At 32.1% G+C, this 19,665-nt stretch overlaps 1 protein-coding gene across 2 annotated transcripts in view; it reads left to right on the top strand.

Moving 5' to 3' along the window:
* The window catches only part of LOC145256353 (ATP-binding cassette sub-family C member 5-like), a 327,323-nt gene that overhangs the window by 254,203 nt on the left and 53,455 nt on the right, over positions 1 to 19,665 (top strand). For both annotated transcript variants that reach the window (XM_080115176.1, XM_080115185.1), the window contains exons 23-24: positions 7,277 to 7,406; positions 14,363 to 14,645. In XM_080115176.1, the coding sequence (XP_079971302.1) occupies positions 7,277 to 7,406; positions 14,363 to 14,645 (413 nt within the window). The remainder of the gene's footprint in view (positions 1 to 7,276; positions 7,407 to 14,362; positions 14,646 to 19,665) is intronic.

Genomic DNA, 19,665 nt, shown 5'->3' with positions numbered 1-19,665 from the left:
TTGGCAGCACTATTCCATTCAAATGAACCTTTACTCTCCTTTTCATCACCAGCACCGCACATTTACTAATCCCAAACTCCATCCCGATGTCTTCCGAGTATGTCCCCACAAGTTCTACCAGTCTCTCCATTTCCTTTTCATTTCTACCGAATATCTTCAAATCATCCATAAACAGCAGATGGTTGAGGCGTCTTCCACCAGATCCAAAGTTATACCCCAGTTTCTCTCTCTTCAAGAGGATGCTCAGTGGCATCATTATCATTACAAAAAGAAGTGGAGATAACGAATCTCCTTGGAATATTCCACGTTTAATACCAACCTCCCCCATCCCCTCTCTGTTTGCTGTCAGCACCGTTTTCCAGTGAGCCATACTTGTCTCCAAAAGCCCTACCACATTCTCAGCAACCTTCATCATCAATAGTGTTTCACGGATCCATGAATGAGGAACCATGTCGTAAGCCTTTCTGTAATCGATCCATGCTGCACTCATATTCCTCTTCTTTCTCTTTGTATCCTTCATTACTGTCTTATCAATCAGGAGTTACTCCTTGGTATCCCTCGAGCCTTTCCAACACCCTTTCTGTTCATCAGGGAAAACACCATTACTCACAAGATGTCCATAATTTTTTTCCGCAAAGATTCCAGTTAACAGTTTCCACATTAGTGGTAGACGTAAGTGGTCTATAATTACTGGCATCTGTTCGCTTTGCAGGATCTTTTCAAATCAATGTTGTATCAAGCCAATCAGGGACATCTCCCGACTCTATGACCCTTTGCAGGGCAGCAGCTATAGGTGAATAAAGGCATTCGAACTGTTTGAACCAGAAGCCCGTCACTCCATCTGGACCAGGTGCCTTCCAGTTTGTCATCTTTCGTATGCCAGCCTTCACTTCATCAATCGTTATCTCAACGTTCTTCATCTGCTGCATTCCTGACCTCTCCCAACCAGTTAGCCTTCTTATTATATCGCCCTTCGACAGACCTAATCCCACTCCAGAACTTCCTGGCATCATCTGCATTTGGAGTGTTGTTATTTCCCGCCTGTTTACTACTATTTAATTCTTTATACAGCTGAGACTGATTGTTCCGGAAAAGGTTGTTCTGCCGGAACGCAACAGTTTTTCCAACAAAGTTTCGAATTTTCATACCACCAGTATTGACCTTCTATTTCAACATTGTTAGAGTGGTCATCGTTCCCTTTTCCAGCAATCTATACCTCCTTTCAAGCTCGTCCTTGGCTTTCTGTCCGAGTTTAACTCCTTTTTTTTATTTCTTCGATTCTACCAATGTCTTTCCGCCACCGTTTAATACTTTCTTCAAGCCGCTTCTGCCAGTATGGCCTTCTATCCTTCTTATCTTTCTTTTTCTTCTGTATTAAACCAAGACGATTCGCAACAACATATGATGCTGCATACAGAAGCCTGTTAAGTTCTGTAATCGATATGTTCTTTCTTATGATGTTGTGAATTACTCCTTGAACTATTTTTACCTCGCTTTTCACCTTCCGCCTATCACTACTCTTTATGTTTGGAATATCTCTGATCTCGTCTCCAAGAAGAACCTCTCTTAACTTCTGAAGTACTTCTTTTTCTACAGAAGTCAAAGCTCGAACTTCATTACCATTTCTCCATACATCTGCTCCTTCCACTGGTTCCATTGTCTCAGAGTCATTGATCTCATCTGCCTTAGACCCTTCACACTCCTTCTCGTCATTTCCCCTTACGATAGGATTCCATTTCTCCTCAGTTGCCCGCCTCCCATCATCGCTTACATTTCCCTTCTGCACTTCCACTCTCTCAGTGCTTTCATCAGAGCTAGTTTCATCAATTTTACTTTCGTTATTCATTTCATCTATAACCATCCGTTCAATCTCTTCCCTTACAATCACAGAAAGTATGTTGTTATTTTTGATTTGTTTTAACTGGGATACCAAACTCGCGACACTTCTAGCTCCTCCTCCTCCTCCTCCTCCTCCTCCTCTCGATTCCCACCCTCCACTTTTGGGATATATCCACCAGATTTGGTACTTCCACTTCTTACAAAGCATTCCCACAGTACTCTTCCTACCCCATCCGTCCATGGTTTTTTGATATTTCCTGTTCCAACTCCCTTCGTGTCTTGGGACCCTCTCTGCCAATTCTCACTGCCCCTACAGCCACCCACATCCTCAGATTTTAGAACAGTTGTATGATGACGACAGGACCCACCCTGTTAACCAATGGGACACCTGCCGGACGTGAGACCTTCGCAAGATGTTCCAGCCTCATTCACGTCGTTATTTTCAATATTTTGATTTGACATTTTCCCATGAATGATGTTAGTGAATTTTAGGTTACACAACCACCGATAGTTTTATTAAGACATCATCTCTAGGAGGGTTCCCCACAAAGGTTAAAGATTCCCTCCCGTATTTCTCCTCCTCCACCACCACCACCACAACTATTACCACTAAGACCAACAACAACAACTACAGAAATAAAATTTACAATTATAATAGTAACAATCGGTAGTAATAATAATAATAGTAACAACAACAATAGCAATGGCAGCAAAAACAACACCAATAACAATAACAACTACAATAATAATAAAACATAATAATAATAATAATAATAATAATAATAATAATAATAATAATAATAATAATAATAACCAATAATATTAAATGATTTTACAGTTAACATATTTATGAGTAAATAAAATAAAGAGATCCATCATATACAAAAAAACTTGTCTGGAGAGTCGCTTTTCCTGTCTTTTCGTATTAATTCAAACATTAAAATTGTTCCAAACATTAGGTATTTTTCTCGACAATGATGACGGTGACAACTCACACATTGAACCATATTTATGAGTAAATAAAATTAACAAATTCTTCACATGAAAAAAAATTGTCCGGAGAGTCGCTTTTCCTATCTTTTCGTATTAATTCAAACATTGAGGCTGTTAATAACTCTACATTTTTTTTGTTTGATTTTTTTTCAAAACGATGACGACGGTGAAAACGCACACATAATTATGAGTAAATAAAATAAACAATTTTTATTATTATTATTATTATTATTATTATTATTATTATTATTATTATTATTATTATGGTTTCTTACTTTTAGTTATTCGAGTAGAATGGCTTAAAAGATATTTCACAATTTACGAATTTTTCGAATAAAATCAAAGTATAATAAATAGTGGTAATGGTTTTAACCAAATATTTAACGGCTACTATGGTGTATTAGTACGGGTAACTGCTACAATATGTATATTGTGACGTGCCTTGTAATAATCGGCTGTTCATTAGCAAATTTAACAGTTACATTATATATACCAGCAAAATATTTACTAATATATATATATATATATATATATATATATAGTCATCCACATACAATATATATAGTCATCCACATACAATACTGTTTCGCTGTTTCACAGCTCATCACTGCGGCTAGACAAGCAACTACCTCAAGCCAGGACCGAAACCCGATCGCCCAAACGACAGTCGGAGCTTCTAACCGTTGCGCTATACGGCTGCTGCTATGCGGGCAGTGAATTAACAATTTTTTACATTGTCCATATATATATGTGTGTGTGTGTGTGTGTGTGTGTGTGTGTGTGTGTGTGTGTGTGTGTGTGTGTGTGTGTGTGTGTTTCACTTGAACCACAACAGAGAGACCACATTAGATTATTAGCTGTTAATCTATGGACATAAAAAAAACTGACCATGAAATCCACTATAAGTACGGACATTTATTTTAGAAAATGTCAAGTGAGTCAGAATCACAGCATTTGACATTTTGACATTTGCTATTCAAGAACTTTAACTTGATTTCACAATATGAGCCTCCATTTGTTTCCAGGTTTGGGATGGCCAAATCATTTCTTGGTGGTCTCTTTTCTCTAAATATCGTCCATTCACTACTCCAGTCCCAATTGTCGCAGTATTGCATCTCTGTGCTTGTATTACAAATACTTTGCTGCCAAAAACTAATGTACATGTAACTCTCCAACGAAAACTCATCTGACCGACATGTCTAACATAAAAATCCTATCCTCTTCACTGTACAAGCCTCTAGATGCCGGAAAACGTTCTACTCTCATAGCTTCTTTCTTCCATGCGTTTCCCTTTGGAATTCCATCCCTGTTCCTTGCTTTTCTAAATGTACCCATATTCAGAAATATAACGAAATCTGACGAGATCAAACATGATTGAAACAGTCTGCACATCGTAGCAAGATATGACTGTATTTACATATAAATAATATATATATATATATATATATATATATATATATATATATATATATATATATATATATATATATATATATATACGGAATTATGAAAAAAATTAAAACTTAAAGAAATCATACAGGTTTAGAAAGAGATAAATGCTAGAGAGATGAGACTGTTGCATTATTGTCTTCCATAAATAGGGGTACATATAAAAATATGACGGGGACATATATAACGATGATGAAGGAGACATTTATACAGTTCTTAGATTTCTTGGACTTCGTATTAACAATTCTTATAACACAGATAGACACTTATACATATTACATCATGAAGACGACTGTGACAATTCTTGGAGGTTTAAATACGGACTGGATGATATACAGGGTGACCCAAAAAAAAACAGAGGACATTCAATTGTTTTTCTGAGCATTTTACAGTCAACGAAGAAAAAAAGGCCAAAGACCCTAGTGTTTTGATGTGATGTTTTGAATATAATAAACTAGTTATGACAAAAGTTTCATTTCATTCGGACAAAACACTAAGAAACGGGGCCTAATTAGAGATGGGGCCTGTTTTTGGGGGGTCACGCTGTATGAAGCAAGTTCTTAACACATATACAGAGGAGGAGATACTTTAGTTATAGCCAGAGTGTGAGTATATTTACGAGTATATATAAGCGAAGGGTTACACAATGTTCATTATAAGATGATAAACACAATTACCTTTCGTTCGTGATTGATGATTTCTTTATTCATCTGATCGGCCAGTCGATGATGTCAGGAATTCAAACTTGGATCTAAATGGTTAATCTTCTACCTTCGCCTCTAAGGGACTCTCCTCTCCAACTGACTATCACATCGTGGCTGATCAACTACCCGACTAAGAGACTCTCTCGCTCTCTCTCTCTCTCTCTCTCTCTCTCTCTCTCTCTCTCTCTCTCTCTCTCTCTTGCTGACTGACGAAAATCCGAACACATCGAATCCTATCTGCAGAAATGTATTTTATCTATGACGTCAGAAGTGTGTTTTCAAACGTGACTAATTTCACGTGGCTTTTCGTATGTTTGTCCAAACACACTTCTGGCAAACAAGAGAATCCCCACCTAACCTATTTTTTAACCTAACCTATTTTTTAACCTAACCTATTTTTGTAAGCAATATATTTTTAGTTTGCATTTTAACTGGCATTTTCATATTCAGATTTCTAAAAGAATCGGACAATCGACTTTATTTTTAACATCCCATTTCTTAACTTTGTCTACAGGGTTCGATTCTAGACTTATCCTAATCTCATTTTCACTTATCTGGTATTCTTCTCATTTACATGGAAAGGGGACATGTAACAAGAGAAATGGTTCCTTCTGCCGTACATGTCCATCCCCAGGAAAATATTCATGGTTAATCGGTGTTTTTACAGAACTTATAGTCATTGAATGGTAGAAAGTCCTTGTTAAGTCCTGAGGTGATCATGTTTAGTTTTAGAAATTTTTTTTTTTTCACATTTACGACTGTTGCTGTATATTACAATTGGATGCTATAAGAATGTATTTAATGTTGTTTACTTATGATTTGGTAGATTGTCGTGAATAGCTTCGGGGTGTTTTGTTGATTTGTCTTTAATTGTGTGTTTGTAATTGTGAAGGCGTATACGGAACTCCAAGCCTGTTTCCTCAACGTAATTGCTCTTCGTGCATTCTGTGCAGTATAATAAATATATGTGGGTTATTGCAGTTGGGAAGGGGGGTTTGAGTTAGGTGTTGATGTCTATAGGGGTGAATGTACAGTTAGTGTAAATATATTGATATATTTGGCACGTAGGCTTGTTACATGTTTTGTTTCCTTGAGGTGCGGGGTTCGATTTAAGTGGATGTTAATAGAGAATGTAGGTTAGGGAGCTGTCGCTTTGCACTGATGGGTGGTTTATTGTATATTATGTTTAGGGTAGGGTCCTATTGCAATTGTTTGAATATCTTGCTTGAAAGTGTTTTGTAGATTTTTTAGTGTTGTTGTTAAAGTTAAATACCATAGGTATTCATGCGGATGTTTTATTGTTCATTTTGTGCGTCAGTAGATTGTGTTTGCTTATACGCGGTGCTCTGTTAATGTAACATAGCGCGTGTGCGAAAACCAGCAGCTGCCGTAGGATAACTGATTAGCGAAAATATTAGCAGCAACCGTCTTAGCACATATGCAAATTAATAAGTGTGCATGGGCTGACATCATGGAAAGAAGAAAAAAATGCAGAAAAAATGATAGCATGTGGTCGAGAAAAAAGAAGCAAATATAACCGGGCAAGATAGGCGAGTGAAGACAACAGCGAAAAAGCGCTGGCTATTTCCGGCGTGAGGTGGCGTGGAAAGAAACTTTTCAAAAACACGCTATATGATAGAGCGTTGTAAGGCACGTGTGTACGAAAAAAATGAATTATTGTTGGAAAAAACAGGAATAAATGCTTTTCATTTGCATTTTTAAAAAATGCTAAGTGAGATTTTTATTTCTTTCCCTCTTTTCGCCCTTTTTTAAAAAAATTGTTTGTTCCTATTTTCCTCCTTTTAATTTTTTGTTTCTTTGTTCCTTTGTGACGAAGTCTCAGAAAACGTGCGGGTCCGACGGTTGAAATATAAATATTACTGTCACACTTTAATCGTGACGGCTATATATATATATATATATATATATATATATATATATATATATATATATATATATATATATATATATATATATATATATATATATTGGGGGAGTGCAAAAGTGTGTATACAATAGTGTCACCAGAAAGGGAGATTATTAACAGTGGCTGTAGCTAAACGAGGCGACATTTACAGGGGCGACATAGATTGGAGCTCAGTCGATCACCAAACATGAATGACGACAGAGCAGAGAAAGACTAATAATATTTCTTCTCTAAAGAAGTGGCTATAGAGAAAAGAAGAGGACATGCCGCACTAGCAATAAATATACATATTAACTTCTATTATAAAATGAAGGATGTATTGTTCTAATGTTTAAAAATAATATTTCGCTTCCTTTCCTTGTAGGTCACCATGTCTGCATCGACCAATATCCACGATAAAGTGCTCCATAGCGTTATGAAAACTCCAATGGCGTTTTTTGACGCCAATCCACCGGGAAGGATTCTTAACAGATTTTCCCGAGACATGGATGAAGGTAAAACTCTGATAATATTTAAACAATGATTCGAACCGAGACATTCAGTCAGTCATAATCAACTAACAAAATGTTCGACGATACATTTATTATAAATGTGTCCCCCAAAATCTGTTATTAAATCATCCAAAATCATTTTCTGATTTAATTTATTATAAAGAAAAATTTGATACTTAAATTATGTATTATGTACAAAATTGAAATTGTTTTATATTATCAAATACATATTCCCTCAGTAACATATTTTTGCTAGTCTGGAGGGATTACTTCCTCTGATCTATTGCATCATCATCATCATCATCATCATCATCATCATCGGAGTAAGATGGTACATATGATGTATTAGTTGATGTAAGAAGAAAATTTCCAATTGATATGTACATCACGTAAATATTATATAGCCAGAGTGTGAGTATATTTACGAGTATATATAAGCGAATCTATTTCAGAGTCTATTTACTGTGTTAACGTGTCGTCATCGCCTAGTGTTCGTAATCGTCTCTAGTGTTCGTAGTATTTGTACGAGTCGATATATATATATACGTGTGCATAACGTATGGATACAGGACATATAAGAATAGACCGTCTTTACAAAAAAAAATGAACGGATAGCAGTTCTGTTGGGTTTAATATCTGGCTAGTAGGAGAAACATACCGTGCCCATATTATGCCCATATTAGGGTCTTGTTTGATGGATCTGCTGCAGCTTTTATTCCAGATGTTTCCCCAACTTCCGAGTTGTCGACTTCACTTACCCTGCTTGGACGACATCGTCATAGGAAAGCATCGCAAACATATACATGAGGTTTTAAAATAATTCAAAGCTACAGTTTAAAAGTGAAAGAAGCTAAGTATGACTTCCTCATGAATGAGATGAAATACTTAGGTCACATAATTGATAAAAATGGCAGGCAGAAGTCATAAAGAACATGCCGGCTCCCGATAATGTGCAAGCACTCCAAAACTTTCTGGGACTGACTACTACCAAGTCTTCATAAAGAACATGCATTGATTGCGCGCCTCACTGAACGAATTACTTAAGAAAGAAAAAGCCTGGGATTGAACGCCTGAATGTTAAGCAGTGTTTGGGGAGATTAAGGATACTTTAACATCAGATTTTTTCTTGCACACTATGAGCCAAAGCTGAAAATAATAGTAGCGAGCGATGCAAGTTGGAGCTTGTATACTTCATGTAATGCCACACGGTACTAAAACCCGATCGCCCATGCATCCAGATCGCTACTACCAGCCGAGAGACAGTACTCGCAGATTAAAAAAGAGGCACGAAGTGTCATATTCGCAGTAACGAAATTTTATACTTACATGGCAGAAAATTTACATTGCTAACTGATCATAAGTCGTTGGATCTAAAAAAAAAAAAAAAAAAAAAAAGGCTTACCGACATATATTGCAAATAGACTACTGAGATAGAGTACAATCTTACTAAATTATAATTTTACGCTGGAGTACTTGTCATCAAAATTAATTAGCCGTGCTGATAGCCTATCTAGACTGATACCTATAGAAAGTGAATCTTTTGAGGATGCGATCATTGCTGCTCTTCTTACAGACTTCGAAATAAAAACAATGATAGACAACACAATCAGAGAGCTTCCGGTATCCCTACCTCAAATTAAAAGAGAAGCATATAAGGATCATTTTATCTGCGACCTCAAAAACAAAATCGCCATAAAAGACGACAATGTTCCTGAAGTATTCTCACTTTGCGACGAGGTCTTACTATATAGCAAAAGAGTAGTGATTCCAAAAAGTCTCCAAAAATGAATTCTACAGGATTTTCACACAAGACACTGAAATAAAAACGAACGAAGAGTTAAATGGAGATGATGATGATCGTTTATTTAGAATATAAAATTAAATATAATCGTTAATTTAGAATATGTAATTAAATTTAGACGTTTATTTAGAATATGTAAATCGTTTATTTAAAACTAGCTATACCCGGCCATGCGTTGCTGTGGAATACAAACGCAAAAAAAAAGTCAAAATGTATGTCTGTTATGTTTAATTTTCCAATATTTGTGGATACCTTAGGTTTACAGCAATGGAAACATTAAGGTTTAATTAATTAATTAAGGTATGTCCATGTGTATTGTAGATTTTTTTTATTCGATTTAATTTTCGTATGTAAGTATAGCGTATTATCAGTAATAATTCGTTTTGAAAAACATGTAGAGAAAACTTTTAAAGAATAAACCAACAAGATCTCCAGCTATGGTATAGCTGGAAATGTCTTCTCAATTATTAAATCATTTCTCTCTGGTAGGTTCATAAGAGCAGTGTTTGATGGGCAGAAATCAGAAGCTCACAGTATTAATGCTGGAGTCCCTCAGGGGTCCACCCTGGCCCCAACTCTCTTCCTGATCTACATTAATGATCTTCCAAATCACATCCTTACATCATTCGTAGACATTTATGCTGATGGCACTATCATCTATGGTAGCAGATCAAAGACCATAAATGACCAAGTTCTTTCTGATTCTCTCTCCTCTGATCTTGAGCACGTGGTACAATCGGGAAAGAGGTGGCTGGTTACTTTTAATGCATCTAAAACCAAGCTTCTATCTTTACATCATCAACGCTGTGATCCCCATTTTGCATCAATTGGAATGAATGGCTCTCGTTTTGGGGAGGCTTCATGTTTTGACAAGCTTCTGGGCTTGACCTTTACTTCTGATCTTAAATGGAACACATACATCAAATCCATTGCCAAGGTCGTTGGGGAAATGGTAGGATCCTTCTATCGACTAGTAGATATCTCACTGCTGATGCAATTCTCTATTTATATGAGAGCCAGCTACATCCAAGGATGAAGTACTGTTGTCACATCTGGACAGGAGCTGCTAGAAAGGACTTATCCCGTCTTGATAGACTTCAAAATAGATTTTGTAGCCGAGTAGGGGATGTCCTTTTCTCTTTTTTTTTACACAGTGATCACCACTTATCAAGGCCCGGAAGCCACTCAGGGATAAGGGTTATTGCAAGTACATTAAGTTAGTGAGGAGATTTGCTGAAGTGTTTACTAAAGGGGGCGGTTCATTAGGAATTTGTTAACATTGGACTTGAAGACATCCAAGTTGTAATCCGGAGGGAAGCAGGCAGACGGAACAGAGTTCCACAGGCGTGCAGTTCTAAGAAAGAAGCTTTGTTCATGGAATCCGCGTTTTGATTTAGGCACAGATATAGAGTGGGGGAAATTTTTCACAGTGGATTCAGCTAGACGAGTGTTTTTCGTGAAAGATTGGCGAGGGGGGACCAGAGATTGGATTGCGAGCTTAACTTTGCTTTATCGTTATTTTCATGACAAGTGTTCGTCTGAGCTCCAATCTATGCCCCCCTCCTCAAACTTTCACCAGAAACACTCGTCGTTGAAAACCCTATCACTAATTTCCCCCATTCTTAATCTGTGCCTCAACCTAAACGTATATTCCATGAACAATGTTTCTTTCTTAGAACTGCACGTCTGTGGAACTGTCTTCACTTTGCCTGCTTTCCAGCTGACTACAACCTGGTTGTCTTCAAATCCAACGTAAACAAGTTCTTGATGAGCCGTTCTACTTGTTACTATATTGTCCAATTGACTACTGTACACGCTTTAACCTTTATCCTCGAGTGGCCTCTTGGCCTTGATAACTGGTGATGCCGATATAAAAAAAAGTGTGAGATCGCTGACATTTGCTAAGGAAGATAGAAAGTAGAAGATAAAGTGTTTTTATTTAAATATATTTAATATGTTTAATACATATTTTTATTATATATATTTACTGTTTATTATATATTTTTATTATATATACTTAATATGTTAATCATATATTTTATTATATATATTTAATATGTTTATTATAATATTTGTATTATATATATTTAATATATTTAATATATATTTTTATAATTTTATGTTTATTATATATTTTTATCAAATATATTTTATGCTTATTTTATTTTTAGAAAAGAATAAGGCTGAAATATTGATGGTCAAGTGTATTTAAAGAATTCACATGGCTCAGTAATGAAAATATGCCAAAAGTAACGCAAACCGATAATGTATAAAATTAAAAATTAAGGAAATAGTTTTCGAAGAAATTAGAAAATTTGGCTATTTCCCATGTCTTTACGACAGCTGTGATCATTTTTTTAAATATTTTTTAAATTTTTTTTATATTCTACATCAATGATTACATTAAATTTAATATTCTAAACAAATGATTAAATTACATTTATAATTCTAAATAAATGACTACATTAAATTTAATATTCTAAATAAATGATTAAATTTAATATTCTAAATAAATTATTTCATTCAATTGAATATTCTAAATAAATGATTAAATAAAATTTTATATTCTAAATAAATGATTAAATTAAGTTTAATATTCTAAATAAATGATTACATTTAATTCAATATTGTAAATAAATGATTAAATTAAATTGAATATTCCAAATAAATGATTAAAATAAATTTAATATTCTAAATAAAAGATTAAATTAAATTTAATATTCTAAATAAATGATTGCATTAAATTTGATATTCTAAACAAATGATTGCATTAAATTTAATATTCTAAATGAAGGATTGCATTAAATGTAATATTCTAAATAAATGATTAAATATAATTTAATATTCTAAATAAACGATTTAATTAAATTTAATATTCTAAATAAATCATTGCACTAAATTTAATATTCTTAATAAATGATTACATTAAATTTAATATTCTAAATAAATGATTAAATTAAATTAAATATTCTAAATGAAGGATTGCATTAAATTTAATATTCTAAATAAATGATTACATTAAATTTAATATTCTAAATAAATGATTACATTAAATTTAATATTCTAAATAAATGATTAAATTAAATTAAATATTCTAAATGAAGGATTGCATTAAATTTAATATTTTAAATAAATGATTACATTAAATTTAATATTCTAAATAAATGATTACATTAAATTTAATATTCTAAATAAATGATTAAATTAAATTAAATATTCTAAATGAAGGATTGCATTAAATTTAATATTCTAAATAAATGATTACATTAAATATAATATTCTAAATAAACGATTGAATAATATTCTAAATACATGATTACATAAAACATAATATTCTGAATACATTCTTACGTTAAATTAAATATTCTAAATTAAGGATTACATTAAATTTAATATTCTAAATAAATTATTACATTAAATTTAATATTTTAAATAAATGATTCCATTAAATTTAATATTCTAAATAAATGATTACATTAAATTTAATATTCTAAATAAATGATTACATTAAATTTAATATTCTAAATAAATGATTACATTAAATTTAATATTCTAAATAAATGATTACATTAAATTTAATATTCTAAATAAATGATTACATTAAATTTAATATTCTAAATAAATGATTACATTAAATTTAATATTCTAAATAAATGATTACATTAAATTTAATATTCTAAATAAATGATTGCATTAAATTTAATATTCTAAATAAATGATTACATTAAATATAATATTCTAAATAAATGATTACATTAAATTTAATATTCTAAATAAATGATTGCATTAAATTTTTATTCTAAATAAATGATTACATTAAATTTAATATTCTAAATAAATGATTACATTAAATTTAATATTCTAAATAAATGATTACATTAAATTTAATATTCTAAATAAATGATTAAATTAAATTAAATATTCTAAATGAAGGATTGCATTAAATTTAATATTCTAAATAAATGATTACATTAAATTTATATTCTAAATAAAAGATTACATTAAATTTAATATTCTAAATAAATGATTACATTTAATTCAATATTCTAAATAAATGATTGCATTAAATTTTTATTCTAAATAAATGATTACATTAAATTAAATATTCTAAATAAATGATTACATTTAATTCAATATTTTAAATAAATGATTACATTAAAGTTAATATTCTACATAAATGATTACATTAAATATAATATTCTAAATAAATGATTGAATTAAATTCAATATTCTAAATAAATGATTGAATTAAATTTAATATTCTAAATAAATGATTACATTTAATTCAATATTCTAAATAAACGATTACATTATATATAATATTCTAAATATATTATTACATTACATTAATAATTCTAAATAAATGGTTACATTAAATTTAATATTGTAAATAAATAATTACATTAAATTTATTATTCTAAATAAATGATTGCATAAAATTTAGTATTCTAAATAAAGTATTACATTAAATTTCATGTTCTAAATAAATGATTACAATTAATTTAATATTCTAAATAAATGGTTACATCAAATTTAATATTGTGAATAAATGATTACATTAAATTTAATATTTTAAATAAATTATTACATTAAATTTAATATTCTAAATAAATGATTACATTAAATTTAATACTCTAGATAAATTATTACATTACATTAATAATGATAAATTTATATTAAATATATAGTTTAAAAGAGCATTACATTTAATTACTTAAAAAAAAATAAACGAATATATTTAATGACATGTTTAAAATATATTTTTGCATGTAATTACATATACTAAATTTACGATTACATTTAATTTCATTTTTTAAATAAATGGTTACATGTATTGGAGCAAAGTGAAATAAAACAATAACAGCACAAAATGTACAAACTTTTCATAAAAAGTAAAAACAAAATTGTGTTTCATTTAAAAAAAACTTTTTTCTTACTTTTATTTCACTAGAAACATGACATGCAATTTTCTGTCATGAGGCATCTCCACTCGATTAATCATTCTCAGTCAATGTTTTTTATATTTCAACTGACAAGCATTTCATGTTATTATCCCGTTATTCTCGAGCTGTTTATTGGCCTTGATCAGTGATAAGCTCTTGTCAATTTTAATTTAAAAAATATACATTTTCTTTTCATTCGGTCTCTTTTTTTTTAGCTGATGTGAACCTGCCGCAACTGATGGACCTGACTCTGCAGATCAGCATCCAGTCGATTTTAGTAATGTTTACGTCCATCCAAGTGGAGCCGTGGTTGACGTTGGCTTTTATACCAGCTTTGGGCGGACTAGTTCTTTTGCGCTTCTTTTCCATCCAGGCTGTCCGCCAACTGAAGAGAGTTGAGAACCAAAAGAGATCGCCACTTTTGAATCACGTAAACACCACCGCCAATGGGTTGGTCACCATCAGCACATTTAATCGAGAGGATTATTTTCGAAGAAGGTGAGAGGAGACTATCATACCGACTAATCTATTGTGTACTAAAAGAGGAGACTATCATATCGGCTAATCTATTGTGTATTACCAGAGGAGACTATCATATCGACTAATCTATTGTGCACTAACAGAGGAGACTATCATATCGGCTAATCTATTGTGTACTAACAGAGGAGACTATCATATCAGCTAATCTATTGTGTACTAACAGAGGATATTATCATATCGACTAATCTATTGTGTACTAACAGAGGAGACTATCATATCGACTAATCTATTGTGTACTAACAGAGGAGAGTATCATATCGGCTAATCTATTGTGTACTAACAGAGAAGAGTATCATATCGACTAATGTATTGTGTACTAACAGAGGAGACTATCATATCGGCTAATCTATTGTGTACTAACAGAGGATATTATCATATCGACTAATCTATTGTGTACTAACAGAGAAGACTATCATATCGACTAATCTATTGTGCACTAACAGAGGAGACTATCATATCGGCTAATCTATTGTGTACTAACAGAGGAGAGTATCATATCAGCTAATCTATTGTGTACTAACAGAGGATATTATCATATCGACTCATCTATTGTGTACTAACAGAGGATACTATCATATCGGCTAATCTATTGTGTACTAACAGAGGAGACTATCATATCAGCTAATCTATTGTGTACTAAGAGAGGATATTATCATATCGACTAATCTATTGTGTACTAACAGAGGATACTATCATATCGACTAATCTATTGTGTACTAACAGAGGATACTATCATATCGACTAATCTATTGTGTACTAAGAGAGGGGTATTATCATATCGACTAATATATTGTGTACTAACAGAGGATATTATCATATCGACTCATCTATTGTGTACTAACAGAGGATACTATCATATCGGCTAATCTATTGTGTACTAACAGAGGAGACTATCATATCAGCTAATCTATTGTGTACTAACAGAGGATATTATCATATCGACTAATCTATTGTGTACTAACAGAGGATACTATCATATCGACTAATCTATTGTGTACTAACAGAGGATACTATCATATCGACTAATCTATTGTGTACTAAGAGAGGGGTATTATCATATCGACTAATATATTGTGTACTAACAGAGGATATTATCATATCGACTAATCTATTGTGTACTAACAGAGGAGACTATCATATCGACTAATCTATTGTGTACTTACAGAGGAGAGTATCATATCGACTAATCTATTGTGTACTAACAGAGAAGAGTATCATATCGACTAATCTATTGTGTACTAACAGAGGAGAGTATCATATCGGCTAATCTATTGTGTACTAACAGAGGATACAATCATATCGGCTAATCTATTGTGTACTAACAGAGGAGACTATCATATCGACTAATCTATTGTGTACTAACACAGGATACAATCATATCGGCTAATCTATTGTGTACTAACAGAGGAGACTATCATATCGACTAATCTATTGTGTACTAACACAGGATACAATCATATCGGCTAATCTATTGTGTACTAACAGAGGATACTATCATATCGACTAATCTATTGTGTACTAACAGAGGATACAATCATATCGGCTAATCTATTGTGTACTTACAGAGGAGACTATCATATCGACTAATCTATTGTGTACTAACAGAGGATACTATCATATCGACTAATCTATTGTGTACTTACAGAGGATATTATCATATCGACTAATCTATTGTGTACTAACAGAGGATACTATCATATCGACAAATCTATTGTGTACTAACAGAGGAGACTATCATATCGACTAATCTATTGTGTACTAATAGAGGATATTATCATAACGACTAATCTATTGTGCACTAACAGAGGATATTATCATATCGACTAATCTATTGTGTACTAACAGAGGAGACTATCATATCGGCTAATCTATTGTGTACTAACAGAGGATACTATCATATCGACTAATCTATTGTGTACTAAGATAGGATACTATCATATCGACTAATCTATTGTGTACTAACAGAGGATACTATCATATCGACTAATCTATTGTGTACTAACAGAGGAGACTATCATATCGACTAATCTATTGTGTACTAACAGAGGATATTATCATATCGACTAATCTATTCTGTACTAACAGAGGATACTATCATATCGGCTAATCTATTGTGTACTAACAGAGGATACTATCATATCGACTAATCTATTGTGTACTAAGATAGGATACTATCATATCGACTAATCTATTGTGTACTAACAGAGGATACTATCATATCGACTAATCTATTGTGTACTAACAGAGGAGACTATCATATCGACTAATCTATTGTGTACTAACAGAGGATATTATCATATCGACTAATCTATTGTGTACTAACAGAGGATATTATTATATCGACTAATCTATTGTGTACTAACAGAGGAGACTATCATATCGACTAATCTATTGTGTACTAACAGAGGATATTATCATATCGACTAATCTATTGTGTACTAACAGAGGATATTATCATATCGACTAATCTATTGTGTACTAACAGAGGATATTATTATATCGACTAATCTATTGTGTACTAACAGAGGATACTATCATATCGACTAATCTATTGTGTACTAACAGAGGATATTATCATATCGACTAATCTATTGTGTACTAACAGAGGATACTATCATATCGACTAATCTATTCTGTACTAACAGAGGAGACTATCATATCGACTAATCTATTGTGTACTAACAGAGGATATTATTATATCGACTAATCTATTGTGTACTAACAGAGGAGACTATCATATCGACTAATCTATTGTGTACTAACAGAGGATATTATCATATCGGCTAATCTATTGTGTACTAACAGAGGAGACTATCATATCGACTAATCTATTGTGTACTAACTGAGGATACTATCATATCGGCTAATCTATTGTGTACTAACAGAGGATACTATCATATCGGCTAATCTATTGTGTACTAACAGAGGAGACTATCATATTTACTAATCTATTGTGTACTAACAGAGGATACTATCATATCGACTAATCTATTGTGTACTAACAGAGGAGACTATCATATCGACTAATCTATTGTGTACTAACAGAGGATACTATCATATCGACTAATCTATTGTGTACTAACAGAGGCTATTATCATACCGACTAATCTATTGTGTACTAACAGAGGAGACTATTATATCGACTAATCTATTGTGTACTAACAGAGGATACTATCATATCGACTAATCTTTTGTGTACTAACAGAGGAGCCTATCATATCGGCTAATCTATTGTGTACAAACAGAGGATACTATCATATCGGCTAATCTATTGTGTACTAACAGAGGATACTATCATATCGACTAATCTATTGTGTACTAACAGAGGATACTATCATATCGGCTAATCTGTTGTGTACTAACAGAGGATACTATCATATCGACTAATCTATTGTGTACTAACAGAGGAGACTATCATATCGACTAATCTATTGTGTACTAACAGAGGATACTATCATATCGGCTAATCTATTGTGTACTAACAGAGGATACTATCATATCGACTTATCTATTGTGTACTAACAGAGGATACTATCATATCGGCTAATCTATTGTGTACTAACAGAGGAGACTATCATATCGACTAATCTATTGTGTACTAACAGAGGATACTATCATATCGGCTAATCTATTGTGTACTAACAGAGGAGACTATCATATCGGCTTATCTATTGTGTACTTACAGAGGATACTATCATATCGACTAATCTATTGTGTACTAACAGAGGAGACTAGGATGTTTTTACAACTTTGCTGTAACAGTTTTTGCATTTTTATTACAAAGTATAAATTGTCCACCAAAATGATTTATTTCGATGTGCGTACATATTGGTTTCTATTATAATCGTTCTATGCCACCGATGTGTTTGATAATTAACAGATCTTTGAGAGATGACACAACTAACTCAAAAAATTGGGTAATGGTCGATTTCGTTGGCAACCTAAAAACAAGATGAACTCGAAGTCAACCATGTCATATATTTATTAAAATATCAATGATAAAAATGAAAAGTAATACGTTTGGTGAAAATATGTAAAAAAATTTGACAGTAATACTTTTGGTAAGAATATGTAAAGAAATTTGACAGGGCTTTAAATTTTATTGTGAGCTTTCGGACCTTGGAAAAGGTTGAATTAGGACGGACTTATTGTTAAGCTTTACTTATTCTTGCTTTTGATTCATCGCCAATTTTGGTCCTTCTCTCAGTTTCTATCTGCTTTTCAGACTGATCGACTGTATTCTGGCGAGCTCTCCACGTGTCAGTTCTTTTAACGAGAACTTTTAGTTTTAGGCGAGTTTTGTAATTCGCTATGCAATCACAAATTGTGTTGTATTTTTTACTTTCGTATGATTGCTAGCCTTTGTTTCACCTAAAAAGGTGGATCTAAAATCTAAACTACACTATGTGTGATGTTTTTTAGTTTTCTGGATATTCGATAACATATAAATATATTGACGAGGTATAGCAAGGAACCCTCCTGACTTAATTTTCCAAAATAAATTGTTTTTTGAAAATTATTTTTTGATAATTCTGTTATTCCAAACAAATTTGCAAATTCAACCCAAAAACAATATTTCAAAATATGATTTGCAAGATAAAAAAAAATAAGTTTGAAGTTTTATTAAGATAGAAAATCTATTTCGAAATATTATTTGAACAGGAACTTTGAAACTTTTTTAATCAAAAGCCGTTTCTGGTTGTCACTCAAATTTGACCTGTTTAATTTTTCTTTCGTAAAAATACAATTTCGGTGTTTATCAACCAAAGCTATCTTAACCGAATTTATTCCATAATATCACTTTGTTAATCTATAATATAATTTATAATATTTTGATTGTTCCTTCCTCTGTTAGTCCGTACGTTGTGACTTGAAAAAAAAAGCCAGATACAAGTTTTGAAGGCCAAACTGCTTTTAAAATGGCCAATTCGCAAAATTTGGTTTTAAAAAGGCCAATTTGGCAACCCCAGACAAGAAT

Source organism: Euprymna scolopes, chromosome 3, assembly GCF_053919585.1.
Source record: "Euprymna scolopes isolate OS-2025 chromosome 3, ASM5391958v1, whole genome shotgun sequence".
NCBI lineage: Eukaryota > Metazoa > Mollusca > Cephalopoda > Sepiida > Sepiolidae > Euprymna > Euprymna scolopes.
Note: the sequence above shows the minus strand (reverse complement) of the source record. Positions and strands in the feature narration are given on the sequence as shown.